Genomic DNA, 26,053 nt, shown 5'->3' with positions numbered 1-26,053 from the left:
CTTCTGCCCCTCTCATGTGAGCATATACAGTAGTTCTGTAGTTAAACTCATAGCCCAAGAGCAGCGGATTTTCTAATTCAGGCGTTTTAGTAACTGTATAGGATATCCATGGTCCTAAGGGGAGTGGTTATGAGCAAGGAATGTATTCCAGTGACAATCTTCAGAGACTAAGAATTATTAGAAAATCATTTTCTCCTTCGCTACAGGTCAGTGAGTAAATTATAATATAAAGCGTTTGTGGAATAATAGACGGCCATACTTGCTGACTTAAACACTCCAGGGATATGTTTATTCATTTTATATAATTTGGTAGCAAACCTCTTTTATCCAAGTAAAGTTTTACTTTCCCCTAATGATGTTTCACAGAAAAAGGCCAAACTAAAACGGCAAGATAAAATGCTGGTGATATGCTACAACTGCATTTGACAGTCTCATGATATCCTCATGGAAGGGGAGAACGTAGACTGTGTCATGAACACGTGGGCAGATTCATCCCATGGAACTCTGGAGATGAATTCCAGTCATCCAACAAGTGTTTACTGAGGCCCTTATTGCAATGCGAGGCTCATGTTAGACTGTACAGTCCTGGCTTTCAAGGAGCTTATGATTTACTGGGGACCTCAATAAGCAAGCAATTCCAAAATAAGAAAAGCCATGACAGAGAAAAGAGAATGCTAGGAGAGGGCAGGGCAGCCCTTCAGCCCTTGAGGGTCATCTCAAAGAATTTGTGAAACATAGGGAGTTAGGGGAAAAAGAAAATTGGTGAGAGGACAGCATAGAGAAAACAGCATACACAAAGCTACAGAAGAGAACTCGGAGCAGGTCCAGGGTTTAAACAGAAGTGTAAACACAAAGTTTAAACAGAGAAGTTTAATGTGACTCAGATGAGTGCTCTAGAAAGATCATGCAGAGGGGCACAAGTGGAGGCAGAGATGGCAGCTGGGGCTGTTGCCAGGCAAAGAGGAGGGGGCTCAAATGGCATTGCAGAATGTCCCCTGAGCACTGTCGTAGTGCAGGCAATGAGATAAGTGCTTCACAAGCTTTATCTCATTAAATCCTACAACAATCCAGAGGGAGAAACGGATCCTCATTTTTCAGATAAGACAACTGCTGATACTGTCCTGTTTTCTTATCATCTGTTGTCCCCATGATCTCTCAACAACTAAAATGTATTTATTTATTGCTTCCTCTGCTGCTTAAAACAGTGTGTGGCACATAGACACTCAAGGCGTACAGGACAGATAGGTGGGTGTATAAGCAGCCTGCTCAAGGACTCCAGCCAAGAAGACACTAAGTTAAGGGGTCCATGCCTGCTGCATTCACTGTACTTACCACACTAATTTGCAAGTCTTAGTCTCTCTGCTGGTCCTTTTCACTCTCCTGGGCTTATCCCTCATCCCACTGATCTCCAGACTGCCCTGGACTCAGTCTCGGGGCCCCCTGTCTTCTATCTACACCCACTTCACTGCTGATTTCATCTAGTCCTCTGATTTTAAATATCATCAATTCACTGATGACTCTCAGATTTCTACCTCCAGCGTGGTGCTTTCCCATGAACTCCAGAGCCTTGCATCCCGCCTACTCAGCATCCCCACCTGGATGTCTAACGGGCATCTCAAACTTACTGTGTCCGCAAAGCTGCTTTCATTGTCTTCTTCATCTCAGCTGACAGCAACTCTCTTCTTCCAGTTGCTCAGGCTAAAACCTTGCATCATTCTTTTCTTGTCTCTCTCACAACCTTTATCCAATCCATCAGCAAATCCTATTAACTCTTATCTTCAAAATATGTCCAGAATCCAACTTGTCACAAGCTCTGCTGCTGCCACCCTAGTCTGGCCCACCTTCATTTTGTCCGGATGATTACAAAAGCTTCTCACTGGTTCCCCTTTCAATTGATTCCCACTGCCTGGATGATTCATTAAAGCTTAAATCATATCACTCCACTGCTCAAACCTCCTACACTGGCTCCGAGTCAAAAGTGAAGTCCTTACTGTGGCCTAAGAGGCTGCCTCTGGTGCTACCCCAATTCCTTTCTGCCCACCTCTCCTGTTAGACTCCCCACACTCACCCTTCTCCAGCCACATGGGCCACCTAGCTGCTCCCAGAATACACGAACCCATGGAGTCTGCACCTGCTGTACCCTTCAGAATGGTTTCCCGACAGATGCATAGCTCACTTCCTCACATCTTTCAGGTCTGTACAAGTGTCAGCTTCTGAAAGAGCCAGTCCATCTAAAACTGTAACCCCTTCCCCTCCGCTTGTACATACCACCAAACTCACTATAGATTTTACTTATTTACTTTTTCTGTCTCTCCCTGGCCCTTAACTGCTGTAGAGCAAGAATTCTGTTTTGCTCACTCCTGTATTCCCAATACCTACAACAATGCCAGGCACATGGTACATCTCAATATTTATTAAACCAATGCATGAACAAACTAAGTCAATAAATAAATGAATTCTCTTTTTTACAGGATCTTCTTCATGCCAGCCACACCGGGCAGGAACCATCAGAGAGACACAATGAGGAGGCACTCAGAAAATTTTGATAGAATTGAATTTACATATAGCTGATAAAGCCTAGATAGAAAGGTTGATGGATTCAGCTTGAATCTTTGACTTTAGTGGTCTAATCAACAGATAAATGACAAGCAAAGAATGAAACAGTCCAAAAATGTTTTCAAAACAATTTTGTGAATTTTATTTTTACAAAAATTTTTTAAATTCATATTTTAAAATGTATACCAAGGCAAAAAAAAATCATATAAGCTATATCATAAATACAAGAGAGTTTCAAAACATACAAGAGACATATAATGTAAAAAAAATTTTATATATACAAAGTCCAATGTAATTTCTAATACAAAACAAATACAGCAAGGGAAAATGCTTTAAAAATGCTCATCTGCAAACTACAAAACAAAATCCTCCTCTTGACTAACTGCATGAACTGCCATGAAATTTGCAGCTCCATCATATTAGGTGTCTCTTCTTTCTTCATGTTACCTTGTCTTTCTTCCCATTTTTCTTTTAAGACAGGGTCTTGCTATGTCACCCAGGCTGGACTCCAACTCCAGGGCTCAAGGAATCCTCCTGTCTTAGCCTCCCAAGGAGCTGGGATTACAGGCACGTGCTACCGCACCCGGCTCTTCATTTCTTTTTAAGACAAAGGCCATTCAAGGCTTTTTAAAAAATTGATGTGTGTTGTTATACTTTAACAGTCAGTGGCTTTTAATTCCAAAAGGTAATACTTTATGCTCTGAGCTATATGTGAGATGAGCCCCAAAACAGTGTGTACAAATAAAATTATGATTTGCGTATTCTAAGGAGACATACCATTTACAGAAACTCCTTTTGATAAAATTAAGGTTTCACTTTTCACATTTGCTTAAATCACAGTAAGCCTGTAAACTAGCTCCTCGATCCACCACTTAAAAACAAAAGCCTCCTTAACAATGCAAAAGGTTGCATTCACTGTATTTATGGTTCCATCAAAGGCTAAATAGCTTATCTAAAATACATCTGAGTGATCTATTCCCTTACCCTCTCCCCGACCTACCCCACAGTTATACTAATATGCACCAAAAATAAAAACAAGTTATCTGCTATTGACACTAGTAATCATTTTAGTTCCAGTTACAGAAACAAAAAAAAATCTTTGAATTTTGATTATTTTTTCTGGGAACCACGTCGACTATTAATTTATCTCCATTGCCCTTAATAATATATTTCAGAGAAAATGTTTCTTTAGATTTAAGCTTCAACTAAAGTTTCTGATCAGGAGGTCAAAAATAGCAAGTTACTGAGTTTTTTCCCCTGTCAAAAGCAATTTTTCCTGATTAAGCCTGGAAATAAAAGAAGAGAAAGGAAAGAAGGAAGGAAAGGAAGAAGAGAGAAAAGGGAAAGGAAAATAGGTTGTTTGGAAGGTTAATCTTCTAGAGTTACAGTGACTCTTCTGGAACTACGCAGAAAACCAGAGAACTCTCCTGAAATTCACTAAAAGAATGGCATTCACAATGCCATTCATTTAAAAGTAAATGGAATTAGATGAAAATTGTTTTACTATTTCACATATCTTAGAAAAATCTTATTAAGACTTATGATTAAAATTGGCCCCAACTCAATGACTAACATTTAGCAGTGGAGAAACTGCTTTTTAAAAAAGAAAAAAGTGAGGATTAGGAAAGATCAGGTTCATTCAAGTAATAAGTTTGATATGTAAGAAACCAGAGGGAGCAGGAATAGTGTCCAACTCAAATACTGACAACTAGAGTCCAGATATGGCACAGGGCTGCCAGCAGCTACAGTGAGAAAAGGGTAGACCAATAAAATCTACTCTTTCCAACATACAAGTTTTACTTCACAAAAAGAACTGCTGAAGGCCAGACCAGTGGCTCACATCTATAATCCCAACAATTTGGGAGGCTGAGGCAGGAGGATTACTTGAGGCCAAGAGTTCAAGACCAGCCTAGGCAAAATAGGGAGACACTGTCTCTACAAGAAAATTTTAAAATTAACTGGGTGTGGTGGCTCGTGCCTGTAGTCTCAGCTACTTGGGAGGCCGAGGCAGGAGGATTGTCTGAATCCAGGAGTTTGAGGCTGCAATGAGGTATGATTATGCCACTGCACTCCAGCCTGGGTGATAGCGCAAGACCCTGTCTCCATTAAAAGAGAAGGAGCCTGGCCAGGCACGGTGGCTCACGCCTGTAATCTCAGCACTTTGGGAGGCCAAGGCAGGCAGATGATGAGGTCAAGAGATCGAGACCATCCTGGCCAACATGGTGAAATCCCGTCTCTACTAAAAATACAAAAATTAGCCAGGCGTGGTGGCACACACCTGTAGTACCAGCTACTCGGGAGGCTGAGGCAGGAGAATCGCTGAACCCAGGAGGTAGCGGTTGCAGTGAGCTGAGATCGTGCCACCTCACTCCAGCCTAGCAACAGAGCGAGACCCAGTCTCCCAAAAAAAAAAAAATGGGGCCTGCTAAATCCAAGACTCAGTTATTGAGTCTATTAAAGGAAATGCCGCAGACTATGCACACAGACACAATATTTTTACAGCAAATTTAAAGAGTGCAAAAAATCTCTTAAGATTGTATTTGGGAGAACAATACCCCCTTGGGGTAAGTGTGGTTCAAAAAGCAGACCACTGCTACCCTGAGGCACAGCCTGCATAACAGTAATAAATACAGACAGTATTAAAATACAAATTTCCTCCAAATTCTTCTCATTAATTATGGCAACCATTTTGAATGCATCAAGACAGAATTACCAACAGTACAACAAGGTATGTATTCACATTTTCATTTGCATCTTAAGGACAAACTGTTAATGATGATCATGAAAAACAAGATTAAAGGTATGTTCATTTGGGAAAAAGCTACATTAATATTATTCATCCAACCACAAACACTTTTGTAATGAATGCAATACTGCAAAACAATTCAGAGCTTTATAAAAAGTTGATATCAGAGTTTCATTAGAATTTTTTTCCAATTCAAAATTTTTAAAAGTTCAACTACATTAATGCTTAACTATTTTATTCTAAAGTCTGTAAAATATATAAAATACCAAGATTATCCACAGTCACATATGTTTTGAAGTCAGGGGACACATGTATTTTCTTAAGATTGGTTCCATTTGTGTAGAAGGTCTGTGAGGATTCCCCAGTGACAACGTTCCACCACTGTTCAGAGAAAAATAAAATTCTCATTAGATTGATAATTACACTGTGTGACAATTCATAGCGCCAGCAGATCCTCTGCCCTATGTCCTCCCCGCAACCAAACTCAAAGCAAACAGGAGGAAAATGTCTTGGGTTTAATGCTGAATATACTGTTCAACCGGGTCAGCCTTTTCCTGATGAACACTAGTGATGGCCTCACTGCTCCACCTACACCTAACTCCAACTGTGAGTCATGCTGGAGAAACACACAGCCTGCTTGAGAGCTGCAGACAGGAAGCTACAGAATCCATTACGGCAGTGGCCAGACTCAACTCTCTTGTCTGCATGTCCTTCTCGGGAGAATGGGCAGAAGATTGCCCCTCTCTTCACTCAAATGCCCCTTTGCAGACACAGACTGGTATGCTGACAGAGACCCAAACTATCCATAATATGGGCTACAGGAAACAATGTTCTCTCCACTGAATCTTCCCTTTCCCCAGGTGTGATGCAAAAGCCCTTGACCAAGTTTCTTTATAAAATAATCTACATTATTTATTTACTAAGCAAACATTGAACATCTCAAACATAGCAAGGGCTCTAGCCAAGTCCTTCCTTTCCTTCCCAATCACTGAATTTGCTAATAATATTTATATTCATTTAAAAATTGGAATCATAAAGTTTACCCATCAATGTCACAGCTAAAATGGGGGCAAGAGACAATACACGTAAACTTCTTCTGAAAAGGCTTCAAGCTCACCATGATCCTGAGTATTATGAACACAATAATAGTCTCACCCACCTTTGTGCCTATGGCAGTACCTAGCATTCTGTCTTTCCCATGTGAGTGGGTCAAGTATGCATGTTCACTATTAGTAATAGTAACTGCTAAAAGTATACCCAATGGACTTTGGTAAACCTCACTGAAGCAGCATGCACTAACTTGGGATTTTCCAGAACTCACAAGTTTGCTTTGTAAAATAACAATGTAATCAAGCACATTCCACCAACCTGAGATTCATTTGTTTTCAGTCACTAAGGCCCTCAGTGATCACTTAGTTCAACTACCCAAAAAATGTACACCACCAAGAGCAAATCCTGACTGTGGACTTTGGGTGGTAATGATGTGTCAATGTGGATCCATCAATTCTAACAAATGCACATATCTGGAGGGGGATGTTCATAATGGGAGAGGCTATGTATTTGTGGGGGAAAGAGGTATACGGGAAATCTCTGAAATGAGTTAGGCATTATCATTACAGCAATTTTACAGATAAGAAAATCAAGGCACAGAAGTTAAACAATCTTGTGCAAGGTCACAAAGCTAATGAGTGGCAGAGCCAGGCTTTGAACTCAGGCAGCCTATCTCAAGGCCAAAGCCCACTCTCCCAACCATTACACTCTGCTGCCACCAAGTCATGGCACACCACCATTTATCACTATGCATTCCATACTTCAGATCAGCTTTCCCTTCCTGTGCAAGAACTATTGTGAATTTCTTGTCACTCAGTATGTACTCTGTGGCATAATGCAGGCAAACAACTAAATTATTTTTTCACTTAGGAATAATTTGGAAGTTAAGAACTTTTTAGCTTCTGGATACCTTCTTTATCTTACTGGCATTCAATTTATACAGCTTGGATTCTAAAGTAAACAGGCTCAAAAGGCCTATTTTCTTGGACACTACAGCAGCTGTTCCTTTTTACTTTTAATTTGCTCTGTGCTTTTGGATAGTCTCATTATCATGCTGGGTAGATGCAGGCTGGGTTATATCATAATCAGTTGAATAAGCTAGTAATCAAACCAGAAAGCAAAGGCAGCCTGATTGTCATTTAAATATACAAACTAAATATATAGGCTAGAAGTTCTTTCACCCTTAAGACATAACATCTATAGTATGTAAACCTATTCTGCTGCTTTATTTCAAGGTTCCCCAAGAATTCTGAAAATATGATCACTGATCTTTTTAACATCTTATAAGCCAGACTCTCAATTATGTAATGGCATTCTGTGGAAGTCAGAGAATCAAATGATGTGGTCTCTAGAAACTTGGTGTCAAAGCTGAGCAGTTAAATTTTTCAGCAGCTAATATAGCCAAAGACTCCCCAGCTTCCAACACAGACAGCAACGACTCTCTTCTAAGCATTATCCCCAGAGCAGACTGAGTTCCAGTTTATCTTTACACTGAAGAACAACAATTGGTGGTCATTTCTCAGGATCTCCTAATAACTGAACAAAGATGTAGGTTAATGCAACATTTTGTAAACAGAATTGTGTTTTCAATGAAACTTTGTTAAGGGATAATACACATCCTTTCTTTTTTAAAAAAATTTTATTGATATATAATAGCTGTACATATTTTAGGGGTACATGTGATACAATGTGTAATGATCAAATTAGGATAATTGGGATATCCATCACCTTAAACATTTATCTTTTCTTTGTGTTGGGAACATTATAATAATTCTCGCTATTTTGAAATATACATTGTTAACTATAATTTCCCTACTGTACTATCAAATACTAGAAATTACTCCCTTTGTTTATCTGTATTTTTGTACCCCTTAGTATAACCTTTCATAAAGCTAAACTGTCCTCTAATTTATCTTTTTTATAAGCTAGATTCTTATGGTGGTAAAATTGTAGCCGTGTGGGTCTCATGTAACCAAACACCAGTCATTCAAATATTTCCAAACAGTTATCCTGCCTTAGACTATTAATGAGAATCATCTCCTACACTTAAATGTTTTCAGTAAGAAATAACAGTATCATAAGATCTTATTAGGAATCAATTTTAAATGAAAAAGCTTCCAGAGGCCGGGCGCGGTGGCTCAAGCCTGTAATCCCAGCACTTTGGGAGGCCGAGACGGGCGGATCATGAGGTCAGGAGATCGAGACCATCCTGGCTAATATGGTGAAACCCCGTCTCTACTAAAAATACAAAAAACTAGCCGGGCGAGGTGGTGGGCGCCTGTAGTCCCAGCTACTCGGGAGGCTGAGGCAGGAGAATGGCGTAAACCCAGGAGGCGGAGCTTGCAGTGAGCTGAGATCCGGCCACTGCACTCCAGCCTGGGCGACAAAGCGAGACTCCGTCTCAAAAAAAAAAAAAAAAGAAAAAGCTTCCAGAATGTCCAAGTGATCAGCCCAATATAGAGGAGTCCCCAGTCCCCGGGCCATGGACCGATACTGGTCTGTGGCCTTCTAGGAACCCATCCGCAGGGCAGGAGGTGAGCGGCTGGTGAGTGAACATTACCACCTAAGCTTCACCTCCTGACAGATCAGCGGTGGCATTAGTTTCTCATAGGAGCAGGAGCCCTACTGTGAACTGCACGTGTGAGGGATCTAGCTTGCACACTCCTTACGAGAATCTAATGCTGATGATCTGAGGTGGAACAGTTTAATCCTGAAACCACTGCCCGCCCCCGACTTCCCACCACCACCCCATCTGTGGAAAAACTGTCTTCCAAGGAAACCAGTCCCTAGTGCCAAAAAGGTTGGGGACCGCTGATACAGAGTATCATCTTCTACCACTTTTATAAGTAAGCCACTATTCAAAAGATTCACTTCAAGCATTCCCCTCTAGGTGAAGCCTCTGCTAACTCTCTGAGGTTGGTCTGTTCACTCCTCTCCTCTGTGCTTCCACCTGTTCATGAAAGCATGTCCCAGACCCCTTCTAAACTTTAGGCACTTTATTGGTTTACCACCTGCTTCCCCCATAGACTGTAAGCTGCTGAAAGGCAAGAACCAAGCCATAAACATTGTGCCACACAGCAGTAGCTTAGCACACACTGGACATTCGACACAGTCTTTTTGAGTGGATACATAAAAGATGTATCAAAAAAACACCAAAAATATGACCTTGAAGCACCACAACACATTCAAATCGTGGCCTCAATCGCTAGTAAGTTTTAAAAAGCCAATTTGCTAGAGAAAACAGAGGCAGAGACCTGGGTTTGAGTCCTGGCTTTTCTATTTACTAATTATGTAACTTTATTTTTGTTTGTTTGCTTTTGAGACAGTCTCGCTCTGTTGCCCAGGCTGGACTACAGTGGTGCGATCTTAGCTTACTGCAACCTCCACTCCCCCGGGGTTCAAGCGAGTCTCATGTCTCACCCTCCCAAGTAGCTGGGACTACAGATGCCCGCCACAAAACCCAGCTAATTTTTCTATTTTTAGCAGAGACAGAGTTTTGCCATTTTGGCCAGGCTGGTCTTCAACTTCTGACCTCAAGTGATCTGCCTGCCTTGGCCTCCCAAAGTGCTGAGATTACAGGTGTGAATCACCACACCCGGCACTAATTATATAACTTTAGGAAAGTTATAACCTCCATAGAAAATCATTTTCCTCACATGCAAACTAAGAATGAAATTTAAGCCTCACAAAGCTGGCTAGTAAGATGAGGGAAGTGAAGCATTTTGTAAACTATAAAGCAATATACTGCTGCTATTATTACTGAAGAAATTTCAAAAATATGTTTTTTTAAAGATTTTCAACCAACATAGTTAATTGTGAATGACATGGAAAACAGAACTAAGTTAAACACCCAACTTGCTAGTCATTCTAATGCCCCAAGTTTAGTATGGGGCAGTATGACAGCTCTGGACTGAGGGCATCCCTAATACTGTCACCGAAGCTTCCCCAAGATCTGAGGAAAGTAGTCCTGTGGATCTGTTTCATCACTACAAAATGGAGATAACCGTAACTGCCTTTTTTTTCCTTTTTTCCGTTTTAATTAATTAATTAATTATTGAGACAGAGTTTTGCTCTTGTTGCCTAGGCTGGAGTGCAATGGCATGATCTCAGGATCTCAGCTCACTGTAACCTCTGCTTCCCAGGTTCAAGTGATTCTCCTGCCTCAGCCTCCCAAGTAGCTAGGACTGCAGGCGTGCGCCACCACACCTGGCTAATTTTTGTATTTTTAGTAGAGAGGGGGTTTCGCCATGTTGGCCAGGCTGGTCTCGAACTCCTGACCTCAGGTGACCTCAGGTGATCTGCCTGCCTCGGCCTCCCAAAGTGCTGGGATTACAGGCGTGAGCCACCGCGCCTGGCTTTTAATGATTTTTTAAAGTTTTTTTCTGGTTCTTTTTTGTTTTCAATATTTTTTCTGTTCTTTTTTTAGTTACCAAACTCATTTTACTGCCAGATTTTTTTTTTTTTTTTGAGACAGGGTCTCGCTCTGTCACCCAGGGTGGAGTGCCATGGGGTAATCATGGCTCAAAGCAGCCCTGACCTCACAGACTCGAGTTATCCTCCCACCTCAGCCTCCAGAATAGCAGCCTTTTTACTCTGCTGGGTTGTAAAAGGCCCAACTGAGAAACAGGAAGTGAAAATAGCTTGGAAAGTATGATATAGGCTATTATTTTCTTTCACAGTTCTTGGGAAACTCTTACCTTAATATATCCTCCAGCAGAGATAAGCATTTTGCCATCTGGAGAAAAGCAAAGGTCAGTCACCCAGCCTCCATGTGTAGCAGCTCCTTCTTCTGAAAGCGGAGCACACAAGTGAAGAAGCTCACCGTTTGAGACATTCCATATCTACATAAACATGATACACAATTCATTAACAGAGTTATCCAGAAGCTTCTCTAGTTTTAAAACATATATATGTCCATATATATGTATTCTAAAATTATTTTACTAGACTTTTATAAACAATCCTATCACATGCTAATATTGCCATTTATTTCCAGTGACATTTAATATATAAGCAGTGCTCCAATTTTTCAAATAAAGGTACATCAGAATAAGAAAAAGAAACAGAGGCATAAATGGTAAGAGAAAATAAAATCATCATTTGCAAATATCTCCCTAGGAAATCCAAGAGAACCAAATGGAAAAACTCATTAGAAAGAGTTCAGGCCAGGCGCAGTGGCTCAAGCCTGTAATCCCAGCACTTTGGGAGGCCGAGATGGGCGGATCACGAGGTCAGGAGATCGAGACCATCCTGGCTAACACGGTGAAACCCCGTCTCACTAAAAAATCCAAAAACCTAGCCGGGCAAGGTGGCGGGCGCCTGTAGTCCCAGCTACTCGGGAGGCTGAGGCAGGAGAATGGCGTGAACCCGGGAGGCGGAGCTTGCAGTGAGCTGAGATCCGGCCACTGCACTCCAGCCTGGGCGACAGAGCGAGACTCCGTCTCAAAAAAAAAAAAAAACCCAAAAAAAAAAAGAGTTCAGTAAGATAGTACACATACATAAAAAAATCAATAACTTTCCTATACTCTGAATAATCAGGGAGAAAAAAATTTTTTTAATGTACCAACAAAAATTTTTTAAATAACACAATTTTAAGACAGACAATTTTTTCCTGCAGTGGTTGAAAAATGAAACACTGTCTCATAACTGGTAAAGGAGCACATTCATCCAAAGATGCGAACTCAGAGCAAAATGAACATTTCCAAAGCAGCCCTGCCACTTCAGCTGACACACATTTATGTGACTGGTAGAGAGAAGGTTGGTTACTTAGTCCTCAAGCAGAAGAATCTTAATTTCCCTAGAAAGCCCATCTGATAACACCTCTATTCCTGCAAACTGTATACTCTTCTAGTCTTCTGCACTATATACCTATTCCTGGAGTTTTAAATCCTCCTTTGTAATGAAAGGGGGGAAAACCCCACCTTCCTCATATATACGGGTTACCAAAGTAGTCATCCCAATGCCCAAACTTTTTCAATCAGCTCCCCGATTCTTCTGACACAACTAAGTCAATTGACTCCTTTTCCATAATTTCTAAGCTTTCAGCATGCAATACTTTCCATATGGTACTGTATTTCCACAGACACAGAGAGAACAACATTCTATGCCTCGTAAAAAGATTGTTTTCTAAAAGTCAAAACTATATCTAAAAAAAAATAGACTGTTTTCTAAATAAAACTGGCATGGTTTGTATGTATATCTTAAGCACTGCAGAGCAATAAAAACTGGCCTATCATGCAGCCTCTGACTCAATAAGGAGCCCTTCGCTGCCCCCCAGTGACAGAAATGTGAACCTCTGCACGATTTAACAGGCAGGCAGTCCACAGAGGACTGCAACAAACCACACTGTAAATGGCTGTCAAATGGGTATAGTGCTAAAGAGATCTTTTCTTTCCAGAAAACAGCAGGATTTGCAATTCATTTATAATCCAGACCATAATTTACAAAATTATTTTCCTCAAATTCTGCTACCAAAAACAACGTTTGGTTCAAGTCCAAGAATTAAGATGAATCATTCTCAAGCTAATGGCAGAGAATGAACTGCAAATGACTAGAGCACTTGCCTCCTCACATATACAGGGAATGCTTCACTCTAACTCTAAAATGAATCCGTTTCTGCAGTGGAGTGCAGCTGTGAATACAATGTGCACAAGAAATAAAAAGAATGCCTCATCCAACCAGAACTTCAGGACTATGCTTCCCTGGCCCATGAACAAAGGTCCCCACTGTGAAGAGTGCTAGCCCAAGCTACAAGAGGAGCAGTGCTCTCATGTCAGCAAACACCCTACCCTGATTTCTCCATTGTCATCTCCTGTTGCCAGCAGGGTACTGTCCACAGAGAAGGCAGAGCAGCGCACACAGCCGTTGTGGCCCCTCAATTCATGAAGTGGCAAAAGGAGATCAAAACTCCAGATCTGGAAGGCAATTAGGATTGTTTAGCAATGGTACATACACTCAAAATAAGCATCTGCAAACCCTGCGTTGAGTGCTATTCAGCCATAAATTCAATCACATGGACATTCTAATATTTGGCAATTCATAAACTTTCATGAGATGCCCAAGTTCCAGCATGCAATCTTGTTAATTTTTCTGAGATTCCCTTTAATTACTCAAGTTAAATTCAGCTCAAGGATCAATGTCACTCCTTCCTTAGTTTAGACCTACATGGAAGAACACCGAATCAACTAAGAGCAGTCTGTGGAGTGAAGCAGACCTGAATGTGAGTCCTAACTCCACTGTTCACTAGATTCTTGTGACTAGGACAACTCATATAAGCTTCTATAGCTTCATACTCTGCATCTGTAAAATGAGGACAGTCGTACCTATGCTGTGAAGATTAAATGAGATTATATAGAGTGAAATTACTAGGATGTGACAAGTAATCTTTAAAGATTAGTCACTATACTAGCCTACTTCTTGGCAGCCAAATGCTGGTTTTTTTTTCCTTTCCATATTGTCTCTTGGTTTTGTCAACATTATTTAGCAACCACATACTGAAAACTACCAAGTTCCAAGCACTGTGAGTTAGAACTAGTGGTACAATAAGATAAACTAGCTACAGTCACTATCCTTGAAAAGTTTATAGTTTAGTCATGAAGACAGGCTCACGAACAGTTAGTGAACAGTTGTATGAAGTAAATGTTCTAACAAATGAATAAAATGTACTAGAAACACTGGAGGTAGAACAGCTAACCTTGCTTGAGGGTCAGGAAACGCTTCAAAAGAGCTCCCATCAAATCTAGGTCTAGAAGGATGAGTCATAATGCTTCAAGGTAAAACAGTAGAAGGTTTATCAAACCAAAGTTAGCAGCATGCACAAAAAGATGAAGTTGGAAAGTTGGCTGGCACAGAGGAAACAATATAGCAGAAAAAGACGGTGATGAGCTAAGTAGTTGGCCTAAAAACCGTTAGGTAACAGGTGTTTCAACAAGAGATACAGGCAGTAGTATGGAAGATAACGTGGAAGAGGTGCAGACCAGAGGCAGGATGCCGGGACAGTCCACCAGTGGAGGAGGAAAGCATGCTCTTCAGGGTGGTGACAAGGAGGAGAAGATAACTCTAAGGTGCACTAAAGAGTCATCAACAGAGCACAAAAGACAGGATGGAGTCCCTGACGATTCCAAGGTTTACAGTTTATAAAGACTGGTAGAAGGAGAAAAAAAGGAGAGAAGGGAGTACTTGAGGTCCCCAACCAAGCAGCATCATTCACCAGAATGTGATTTTAGACACAGTCAATTATATTACATTAATTATATTAAAATTGTATTGTCAGTGTATAATTAAATGTAAATCCCTTTCAATGATTTTCATTGCCTACAGTATGCAGTAGAGGTTGCATTTGATTATAGACAAAAAGTAATCCATAAGGATTACTTATGGAAGTCCTCAATGTATTTCATTTCATTCATTTGATACCAACTAAATGCCAATGGGCATCGTCCAAAAGATCACAAAATATGGGACAGACATGTAGACAGCAACTGTTATGTCCTGTTGTATATATTATTTGGACTCATTATACATAACCACTACCAAAGTTTTATGCATGGTTTCAACTGATTGACCTACCTTTGCAGTCTTGTCAGCAGAGGTAGACGAAAACTTGGTAGCATCATGAGAAATGTCACAAGAAAGTACTGTACCCTGGTGACAGACAAAGTCTTTTTCTATTTTTCCAGTAATAATATTCCATACCTTAAAAAAAAAATTGGAGGTTGACACTTTTAAGAACATTTTATATTAAAAAGCATAATCAGCTACAGACAGATCTATAAAACGAGTTTTAGTACACTGGCTGTTCTGACCCCTTTACTTTAAATGTGACTAACAGTATAAATGCTCATTAAAACACAGCAGATGTAGGTGACTGCAATGAACAGAAAACAAGCATGAGAAAAATAAAAAATTTTTATTGTAAGTAATTAGCCTTCAGTGGCTTTTGGCTGTCTCAATATAATCACTGCAATATGAGAATACATTTTCAAAAACAAATTTATACTTCAAATTACCTTCACTGTTCCATCAAATGACCAAGAAAGCAGTCTTGAATTTTTCAAGAGTCTAAAGTCTTTCACTGTTTCCTGATGGGCTTGTAGAAAGACATATTCCTCCAACTGCCAATTCCATACCTGAATGTGAAAGAAATATGTCTGTTATAATCCTCCCCCGATCCTATCTCATTGGAGGGGTGGACAGAGTGTACATTCTCTTGTCTAAAGTTTTTTACTCACACGGCATTTCAGTAAAACAGAGAAGAATAACAGAGAAGACTATGGTGTCCACATTTTACAGACAGAGAGAGAAGCTGGGGTTAAGTAAATTGACTAGAGGCAAAATAAAATATTTCTCCTCCTAAATAAAATTTGTTTTCTTCATTTGCTTGGAGAACAGTTAATTATACCAGAAGATAGAAAAAAAAAGAAAAAAAAGAACACACAATATGCCAGTGAGCTCACCATCTGATTAAATTTTCCTGAGAAAATTATCCTAATTACATAGTCACAGATTTCTGAACCTACAAGCTGGGGAAGTCTACAGATCCTGGCTCAACTGAAGCTGGCCTAGGAAGGTCAGTTGATCAAAGCAGCTTCAAACCAGAACACAGAGTTTCCAAGGTTCAAAAGGTTCAAATATCTCAGCTATCCCCCAATACAATCCTCAAAATGACAGAATTGAGAAGGCATTGTTTTTCACGTGCAGTTCAGGAGGAGCTCCTCAGACATAAGGAAAGGTGTGGGGGGATTGAAATAACATGAGTAACTAGCACAAAATACGCATACAAATGAATCTGAGACACAGAGGTACACAGAACAGAAGTTTATTTTTATGCTATGTCCATGTAAAGGGCATCTCTTAATTACTAAAGCAACTGTATTTAGAGCTTTATTAATACTTGACTTCAAATTAACTTACTTAACAAATGTTTATTTAGTACCTATATGCAAAGCAAATATGAATCAAGGATCTAGCATAAAGAAACTTAAGAGTTTAGCAAAGAAAATGAGAAATACAAGAAACCCCCAAAAAAATCCTACAATATAAGATACAATGATAGAGATAAAAGTTCTGTGAAAGTCAAAAAAAGTAATTGCTTAGAGAAAATTTGGTGGAGATAACACATTCAAAGTAGGCTTGAGGAATGGGTTGAAAGTGTGATTCACAAACTGAGAAGGGTTCTTCAAAGGGAATAAATGTTGGAGTTAAAGTATAGGAGCAGGGAAACGTCAAAAGGGGCCTGCTCATGGTTCCATCCAACTAGAGCATACGAGACGCAGAAGAAACAGAAGAGAAAAAAGGTTGGGAAGGTATCCAAAGAAACAGCCCCATGGGCCTGATGAAGCCAAAATTCTGAGGTATGGGCAAACAGGCCAGCTCCAAAAGAATAAAAAGATAAAGAAAAAGCAGCCACCACTACAGGTATGCATATGAGTAACATTCTGAGTCTAGCTTTTTACTGGCCAATGTTAAACAGCAGAAATATCTTTAATCAGACCTAGGCAAAATCTTAAAACAAATGACATCTCTTCTTCCCCTTTTTTTACTTCTTTTACCACCACATTTAGCAGTCGCCCTCCTCACCAAGCCCTGGCTTTCAGATCTCATCTTCTGCCTCAGAATGCTCATTCACAGAAGCAGGATATCAGGAGCATAGGGTCTTGCATGCAAGCAAGAGAACTTTAGAAGACAAACTGGAAGTGAGAGTAATTCTAAAGAGAATGAATTAGTAATTTTCAAATTTTAAGAACCCAATGAGATATGCTGGGGGAAGGGGGAGAAATGGAGGCTTTTCTGGCTTCCCAAATCAGACCAGAGAGGAAGGGCACCCCATGTGACTAAGCATAAAAGACCTTAGTCCATTTCTACTAGGAACCTCCTGGCTCTCTCCTCCCCATTTCCGGGCTTTACTGAACTGGAGGATCAATGGCTATGCTGAACAGCTCCTCCTAGTTTACAGACACTGCCTGTTCTAGCTTTGCCTGATTCAATGTTCATTTCTAACTTAGTATCTTACTTCTGCCCTCTGCATCAAGAACTCAGACAGCCTTCCTAAGCAGATATAATGAAGAATCTGACAACCACTGAGGGCAGACTAGGAATAGCCTTTGCAGCTTTTGTTACAAAAGGTTTCTGACTAGGCAATGATGATGAGTGATTTTTTGTTGTTGTTGTTGTTGGACTGAACATACTGTGCTAACTGAATAACCTTAATATCACTAAACTTCCACCACCATTAGTCAAATGTAAAAGTTGAGTCTGGGGATGTCTCTATCATTGACTATGTTTGCAGTGTATATATACTTGTAGAATTTTTTCAGCTATATGAATAAAATTTAAATTGTAGAAATGCTAAGGAAACTTTTCTTTTCTTTTTGAGACAGAGTTTTGCTGTCTCCCAGGCTGGAGTGCAGTGGTGGGATCTCAGCTCACTGCAAGCTCCGCCTCCCGGGTTCACGCCATTCTCCTGCCTCAGCCTCCTGAGTAGCTGGGACTACGGGTGCCCATCACCACACCTGGCTATTTTTTTTGTATTTTTTAGTAGAGACAGGGTTTCACCATGTTAGCCAGGATGGTCTCAATCTCCTGACCTCGTGATCCACCCGCCTCGGCCTCCCAAAGTGCTGGGATTACAGGTGTGAGCCACCGCGCCCGGCCAGAAACGTTTCATACCAGCAAGAACTAACATAGTCTTATATACTGGCTCATGTAAGCATGGGTAATACTTGGCCTTTATTTACCTCAAGGTAAAGGATCAAAAACTACCAAAGTAGACCTCAATTTTCACAATCCTAAGAGCGATAATCAGGTGAGTTGATTCTTCAAATTTTGGCAATAACTTCAGCTTAGCAAAGATTTACAGAACCCTTACTGCATTCCAGGCATTGGGGATACAAAGATGATTAAAACAAACCTCCATATACTCATTTACAAAAACTTTAAAAAACGAAAACAAAACCCAACCAGTCATTTCTTGAAAATATCTGCAGAGTTTTATTCCATTTAAAACACTGTAAATGTAAGAAGTATTCTGAGTAGAACAGAAAAAGAGGAAGAAACACAACTACTTATTTCTATAATATAATATCATATTTCTAAATATAATCTAACTCCTTTTCTAAAAATATTTCTAGAAATTATTCTTCCCCCTAGCTGAGAATACCTGAAATCGTCAAGCTGGTCATAAAAACCTTATGAATTTAACTTTTGATAGAAAACTACATAGTATACAATGTCTCAAAAGAACTTCATCAAATGTAGTTTTTAGTTTTACCCATTTCAAAGACATCTGGAGAGGAAGAAAGGTGACTATTACACTGAGTTTTACAGCTAGAACACCAGTGTCATGGGAGCCTATAACAAATAAGTTTCTGCACTGAAGCCAAATTTCATTCGAATCATACTCCTTCCTAGGACTCAGACATAACATTAAAAGATCTTTTCCCAAAACCGTTTTTAACAATATAATTAAATATTGCCACCATAAGCAATATATATACACAAATAAAAGAATATAATAGCTTCCATTGAACATATGCATTATCTCCTTCACTTCTAAAGCCCTACTAAAATGGCAAGGTCAAAAGAATGAGAAAGGAGATAACAGCAACAAAATGTGGGAGGCTGGAAAGCAGGAGAATGGTAACTGACTCAGCAAAGTCAAGAAAACAGAATCCTAAAGGCATTAGAAAAAGTCAAAAGCAGCCAGGCACGGTGGCCATGCCTGTAATCCCAGCACTTTGGGAGGCTGAGGCGGGAGGATCACAAGGTCAAGAGATCGAGACCGTCCTGGTCAACATGGTGAAACTCCATCTCCACTAAAAAAATACAAAAAAAAAAAAAAAATTAGCCGGGCATGGTGGCACATGCCTGTAGTCCCAGCTACTCAGGAGGCTGAGGCAGGGGAATCGCTTGAACCCAGGAGGTGGAGGCTACAGTGAGCCGAGATCGTGCCACTGCACTTCAGCCTGGCAACAGAGCAAGACTGTCTCAAAAAAAAAAGTAAAGAAAAGAAAAGAAAAAGTCTAAAGCAACAAAATCGGCATTATGAACTCCCAAAATGCTCAAAAATGGAAGGTACTAAGTATACCCAAAGGAGGAAATGAGGGTGGGGCTAAGAATATAAGTATTAGGAATAAGGAGGCAGAGAATCCTGATAGCCACATGGTGTTCACCAGAAAGTGCAATGGACCAACTAGAGAAGAGTAGCAGACACTGAGTGTGAGGGGGCTGGGTACAGTCTGGAAGGACTGGAGCAATGTGAGCCTTGTGAGCTGATAAAATTAACCAGGACAACCCTACAATGAGGAGAAACCACAGGGAATAGAATCCAAATGGAGTATAACAAGGATAAGGGCAACAAAAGAAAGAGAAGGTCCAAATAACTGTGAGGGAAGGAGATGGAGCAAAGAGATCTCCTAAGAACAAGGCCATTATATATTTGAGATGGGGATTTGCTCTGTTGCCCAGGCTGGAGTGCAGTAGCATGATCATAGCTCACTCTAGCCTGGACCTCCTAGGCTCAAGTGATCCTCCAACCTCAGCCTCCTGAGTAGCTGGGATTACAGGCATGCACTACCACACCTGGCTAATTTATTTTATTTTGTAGAGGTGGGGTCTTGCTGTGTTGTGCAGACTGGTCTCTAACTCCTGGCCTCAAGCAATCCTTCCACCTCAGACTCCCAAAGTGTTGGGATTAAAGATGTGAGCCACTGCGCCCAGTAAGGCCATATTTTTAATGCCTCATGAAAACAAGAGAAGGAGCTGCAGACCTGTGAAGCTAGAAATGCTGGACCTCCCCACTCCTCCAAGGAGTTTAGGAAACTTGATTTCATATAAAAAAAAAAAAAAGAAGGCCAGGCACGGTGGCTCACACCTGTAATCCTAGCACTTTGGGAGGCCAAGGTGAGCAGATCACTTGAGATCAGGAGTTCAAGACCAGCCTGGCCAACATGGTGAAACCCTGTCTCTACTAAAAATACAAAAAATTAGCTGTGTGTGGTGTCAGGTGCCTGTAATTCCAGCTACTCAGGAGGCTGAGGCAGAAGAATCACTTGAACCTCGGAGGTGGAGGTTTCAGTGAGCAGAGATTGCACCACTGCACTCCAGACTGGGCAATAAAGCAAGACTGTCTCAAAAAAAAAGAAAAAAGAAAAGAATTGCTGCTGAATCCCAAAGTTATTATGAGAAAAAAGGGAAGAAAGTAGACAGACAGTGACAGCAAACTAGAAAGAAGAATCTCAGAATTTAAGGGCACCAGCACAACTCAGGGTAGAATTACAATTCTGATAACGAGGGATCAAGGGAAGGTTTACATACTAAATGTTGAGATCCAACATCTATTAATACTTCCTGTTCTCTTCCCCAACTTAGCTCTAAGAACCTGCCAGCCAGGTTTATCCTCCAGGCAAGAGACCAGAAAATTCCTCTCTAGGAATCTGAGGAGAGCAAGACAAAAGACCTGAAGATACTCACAATAAAGGTTCCCCTTTCAGATCACCTTTTAGAGAAGATCTCAGTCAACACACAGAGCTTTCAGCCAGTTGTTTAGTATACATCTCTGGTAGCCAATACCACTGAGAGCTAAGGAGGCCTTCAAAATAGGAGGTCAAAACAACCAAACAGAAAAAAGCAACTTGGAGGGAACAGCAACTATGCAGCAAAATAAAAATTTATGGGGAAAAAAATTATATATATAAGCCAGGCACAGTGGCTCATGCCTGTAATTCCAGCACATTGGGAGGCCAAGGTAGGTGGATCACCTGAGATCCAGAGTTTAAGATCAGCCTTACCAACATGATGAAACCCCATCTCTACTAAATATACAAAAATTAGCTGGGTGTGGTGGTGCATGCCTGTAATCCCAGATAATCAGGAGGCTGAGGCAGGAAAATTGCTTGAACCTGGGAGGCGGGGGTTGCGGTGAGCCAAGGTAGCACCATTGCACTCCAGCCTGGGCAAGAAGAGTGAAACTCCATCTCAAAAAACAAAAAAAAAAATTACACATATATGTGTGTGTGTGTGCATGTGTGTGTGTGTAATTTCTATATATATTATATATATTTATTTACCTGTCTGTGTGTATATCTCCTCAGAGAGATAAAATATTCTATCTACAAAATAAGAATTTAATGCATTAGAAATATAATAGTAGAAATGAAAATCTCAATAAAATGGCTGGAAGGCAAAACTGAGGAAAACTCCCAGAAAACAGAGCACAGTAGGCCAGGTGCAGGGGCTCACGCCTGTAATCCCAGCACTTTGGGACGCCGAGGCAGGAGGATCATGAGGTCAGCAGTTCGAGACCAGCCTGGCCAGCATGGTGAAATCTCACCTCTACTAAAAAAATACAAAAAAAATAGCCTAGCATAGTGGCATGCGCCTGTAATCCCAGCTACTCAGGACGCTGAGGCAAGAGAACTGCTTGAACCCAGGAGGCAGAGGTTGCAGTGAGCCAAGATCACACCACTGCACTCCAGCCTGGGCAACAGAGTGAGACTCCATCTCAAAAAAAAAAAAAAAAAAAAGAATAGAAAAGAAAAGAAAAGAAAGCACAGTATAAAAAGATGAAATGTGGAAAAAGAAAACTAGATTATCGGTCCAGGAGATCTAACATCTGAATAATGGTTGTTACAAAAAGAAAAAGCAAACTGGAACAAAAAGGAAAGAATCAAAGAAATAATCCAACTTCCATGAATTGAAAAACATAGGTTTCCAAATTGAGAAGGAAGACTGAATGTCCAAAACAATTAATAAAAACTAACACCACAGTATATCATCAGGAAATTTCAAAATTCTGGGGACAAAATGAATACCCTAAAATCTTCCAGAGAGAAAGATTAGGCAGCAAAATGGCTTCAGACTTTTCAACATGAACTTTGGAACTTGGAAGAAAATGGAGCAATGTCTTCAAAGTTTTAGTGTAAAATAATCTCCAACTACACCCAAAGGTCAAATTTTCCTACACTGCATTAAGACAAAAAACGCATTCACAGTACCCTTAGTACACAGTGATCATAATAACAGGAAGGATCTAAACAAAATTTCATCATAATTGGGATAAATGGATTGATAAATGAGTGTCTGTGAACGGGTGCATGCACATAAGCTGAAGGCAGGACAGGTGGGAGAAGGAAAAAAGCGACATCTTCCTGTAGGGAATTCGGTAGGTAACTTCTCAAATGGTAAAATCAAGAAGAGCACTATAAGCATGCCATACAGAGGCATGAAGGTAATATCAAAAGAAACATCTAAAAGCTAAAAGTGGTGCCTCTGGAGAATGAGAAATGGGGGAAAGGGTCTATTTTTCATAATAAATCTTGTAAAACTATTTGAATTTTAAAACAATGTGCTTTGGGACTTTAATAATCAAATAAATTTTAAAAGAAGATATAGTAAGCTTAGGCCTCCATATCCACAATTCTTTATTATGTCAAACTATTCTCTTTTCACAGAATTTCATTCCTGTAATAAACATCTTGTTCTTAAAAGGAAAGAATAAAATGATTTCCATTGGATTTTACTACTGTAAAGAAAAATAAAGAGAAATTACATAAATGTGGCAAAAAGTATACTTACTGATACAAATCCAAATACCAAGGCAGGCAAGAAAATGTAAACAAACCCTTCATTTTCAAAATAAACACCCTTCCAACAGAGGGTTCTAAGACAAACTGTCTGTCTCACCCACAGAAAAATATGAAACACCAATCATCTAAGCCCATGTGCATAATCTGAATGTATGCCCAAAGCAATGTGCTTAAAATATACATCAGATTTTAGACATAATCATAGTGTTCATTTTAGAATCAGCATTAAATATGTTAAGAGTTCAACCTCCCTCTCACCTGAATTGCAGAATCATCAGAACTTGAAATAAGTGTCTTCTCATCGGCTGTGAATTGGATGTGCCATACGGTTTTCTTGTGCCGAATCCTGGACTGGAAGATTCTATTGTTTACAAGTTCTAAAATCTTCAAAGCAGAAAAACACAGAAAATTAATCTGAAGAATCTAAGCAACACATAGGCATTACACCCCAAAGATATTAAACTTAAATTAGACTAGAGGGTACAGAATTTCCATCTGGTGCTTTCACCCTAATTAAAAACAAATGAATGTCACATATATATGCACACATGTATGCATACATGCCAACATATTACACCCTAAAATAAAACACTCACTGCAATCATCAGACAGCAGTAGGAACCAGTGGGTCCTTCTGATTACTCAACTCCCCACTTCATCAAACAAGTGGCTGTCTAGGCTCGCCCTCCAAAAAAAAAAGACATTTAAGATGGATATGAGAGAAGAAAGTAAGTCCTGGATGGCAAATTCTTCATAAAACAACACAAACAAGGGAAGATAAAAGATGATGAGGGAGACAGGTAAAGGAAAAGAGGATACGCGAAGGCTGGTGGGCAGTGCAATGAGAATACTTAAGAGGGCCAAAGACTAATAATACTCCAAATAAAAGTAGTAACAAATTCAAAAGATAATAACTATGTCAAAAAAAAAAAAGGCTTTCAAATGAACTCATACCAAAAAAATAACAAAAAGAGAGGAAATATGTTTCATGGACCAAATTAAAATGTACTCAAGAAAGCCTAAGGAAAATACAGATGATGCTAAAGCAGGAGATTCCAGAAACTCAAACCTAACCCACATGTCTGGAAGAAAAGTCCCTTGAAAACAAAGGGGAATTGTGTGAATGAGAACCTTCCTAAATAAGCAGGATGAATGATCTCACAAACCCTATAAGGCAAGGGCAGAATAGCATAAGAGTTGAGCACATAACCTCAGAGATCTGGGTTTGAATCCTAGCTCTGCCACTTATTGATTTTATGAAAATTGTGGAAATAAGAGTTGAGACAACTTTACAACAAGAATAACACCACCGAACATCCAGGATGTTATAATTCAACAAAAAAACCCCATCATCTCAGCCCAAAATCTCCTTAAGCTGATAAGCAACTTCAGCAAAGTCTCAGGATACAAAATCAATGAGAAAAAATCACAAGCATTCTTATAAACCAATAACAGACAAACAGAGAGCCAAATCATGAGTGAACTCCCATTCACAACTGCTTCAAAGAGAATAAAATACCTAGAAATCCAACTTACAAGGGATGTGAAGGACCTCTTCAAGGAGAACTACAAACCACTGCTCAACAAAATAAAAGAGGACACAAACAAATGAACATTCCATGCTCATGGATAGGAAGAATCAATATCGTGAAAATGGCCATACTGCCCAAGGTAATTTACAGATTCAATGCCATCCCCATCAAGCTACCAATGACTTTCTTCACAGAATTGGAAAAAACTACTTAAAAGTTCATATGAAACCAAAAAAGAGCCCGCATTGCCAAGACAATCCTAAGCCAAAAGAACAAAGCTGGAGGCATCACGCTACCTGACTTCAAACTGTACTACAAGGCTACAGTGACCAAAACGGCATGGTACTGGTACCAAAACAGAGATATAGACCAATGGAACAGAAGAGAGCCCTCAGAAATAATACCACACATCTACAACCATCTGATCTTTGACAAACCTGACAAAAACAAGCAATAGGGAAAGGTTTCCCTATTTAATAAATGGTGCTGGGGAAACTGGCTAGCCATATGTAGAAAGCTGAAACTGGATCCCTTCCTTACACCTTATACAAAAATTAATTCAAGATGGAATAAGGACTTAAATGCTAGACCTAAAACCATAAAAACCCTAGAAAAAAACCTAGGCAATACCATTCGGGACATAGGCATGGGCAAGGACTTCATGTCTAAAACACCAAACGCAATGGCAACAAAAGCCAAAATCGACAAATGGGATCTAATTAAACTAAACAGCTTCGGCACAGCAAAAGAAACTACCATCAGAGTGAACAGGCAAACTACAGAATGGGAAAAAATTTTTGCAATCTACCCATCTGACAAAGGGCTAATATCCAGAGTCTACAAAGAACTTAAACTTACAAGAAATAATCCCATCAAAAAGTGGGTGAAGGATATGAACAGACACTTCTCAAAAGAAGACATTTATGCAACCAACAGACACATGAAAAAATGCTCGTCATCACTGGCCATCAGAGAAATGCAAATCAAAACCGCAGTGAGATACCGTCTCACACCAGTTAGAATGATGACCATTAAAAAGTCAGGAAACAGCAGGTGCTGGAGAGGATGTGGAGAAATTGGAACACTTTTACACTGTTGGTGGGATTGTAAACTAGTTCAACCATTGTGGAAAACAGTGTGGCAATTCCTCAAGGATCTAGAACTAGAAATACCATATGACCCAGCCATCCTATTACTGGGAATATACCCAAAGGATTATAAATCATGCTGCTATAAAGACACATGCACACATATGTTTATTGCAGCACTATTCACAATAGCAAAGACTTGGAATCAACCCAAATGTCCATCAATGATAGACTGGATTAAGAAAATGTGGCACAGGCCGGGCGCGGTGGCTCAAGCCTGTAATCCCAGCACTTTGGGAGGCCGAGGCGGGTGGATCACGAGGTCAGGAGATCGAGACTATCCTGGCTAACATGGTGAAACCCCGTCTCTACTAAAAATACAAAAAACTAGCCGGGCGTGGTGGTGGGCGCCTGTAGTCCCAGCTACTTGGGAGGCTGAGGCGGGAGAATGGCGTGAACCCGGGAGGCGGAGCTTGCAGTGAGCCGAGATCACGCCTC

At 40.1% G+C, this 26,053-nt stretch overlaps 2 protein-coding genes across 3 annotated transcripts in view; one reads left to right on the top strand and one right to left on the bottom strand.

Moving 5' to 3' along the window:
• ANKS1B (ankyrin repeat and sterile alpha motif domain containing 1B) overlaps window positions 1-4,723 on the top strand; it is a 1,294,913-nt gene extending 1,290,190 nt beyond the window's left edge. For both annotated transcript variants that reach the window (XM_028830273.2, XM_028830278.2), the window contains one exon: window positions 2,472-4,723. In XM_028830273.2, the coding sequence (XP_028686106.1) occupies window positions 2,472-2,546 (75 nt within the window). In that variant the 3' untranslated portion in view covers window positions 2,547-4,723. The remainder of the gene's footprint in view (window positions 1-2,471) is intronic.
• APAF1 (apoptotic peptidase activating factor 1) overlaps window positions 2,673-26,053 on the bottom strand; it is an 89,850-nt gene continuing 66,469 nt past the window's right edge. Inside the window, exons 22-27 of the mRNA XM_015152496.3 lie at window positions 23,194-23,319; window positions 15,361-15,480; window positions 14,921-15,046; window positions 13,141-13,266; window positions 11,050-11,193; window positions 2,673-5,683 (exon numbers count right to left, since the gene is read on the bottom strand). Coding sequence (XP_015007982.3) covers window positions 5,537-5,683; window positions 11,050-11,193; window positions 13,141-13,266; window positions 14,921-15,046; window positions 15,361-15,480; window positions 23,194-23,319 — 789 coding nt within the window. The 3' untranslated portion in view covers window positions 2,673-5,536. The remainder of the gene's footprint in view (window positions 5,684-11,049; window positions 11,194-13,140; window positions 13,267-14,920; window positions 15,047-15,360; window positions 15,481-23,193; window positions 23,320-26,053) is intronic.

Source organism: Macaca mulatta, chromosome 11 (genome assembly GCF_049350105.2).
Source record: "Macaca mulatta isolate MMU2019108-1 chromosome 11, T2T-MMU8v2.0, whole genome shotgun sequence".
NCBI lineage: Eukaryota > Metazoa > Chordata > Mammalia > Primates > Cercopithecidae > Macaca > Macaca mulatta.
The sequence above is the reverse complement of the archived record's forward strand: the minus strand, read 5'-3'. Positions and strand labels throughout refer to the sequence as shown.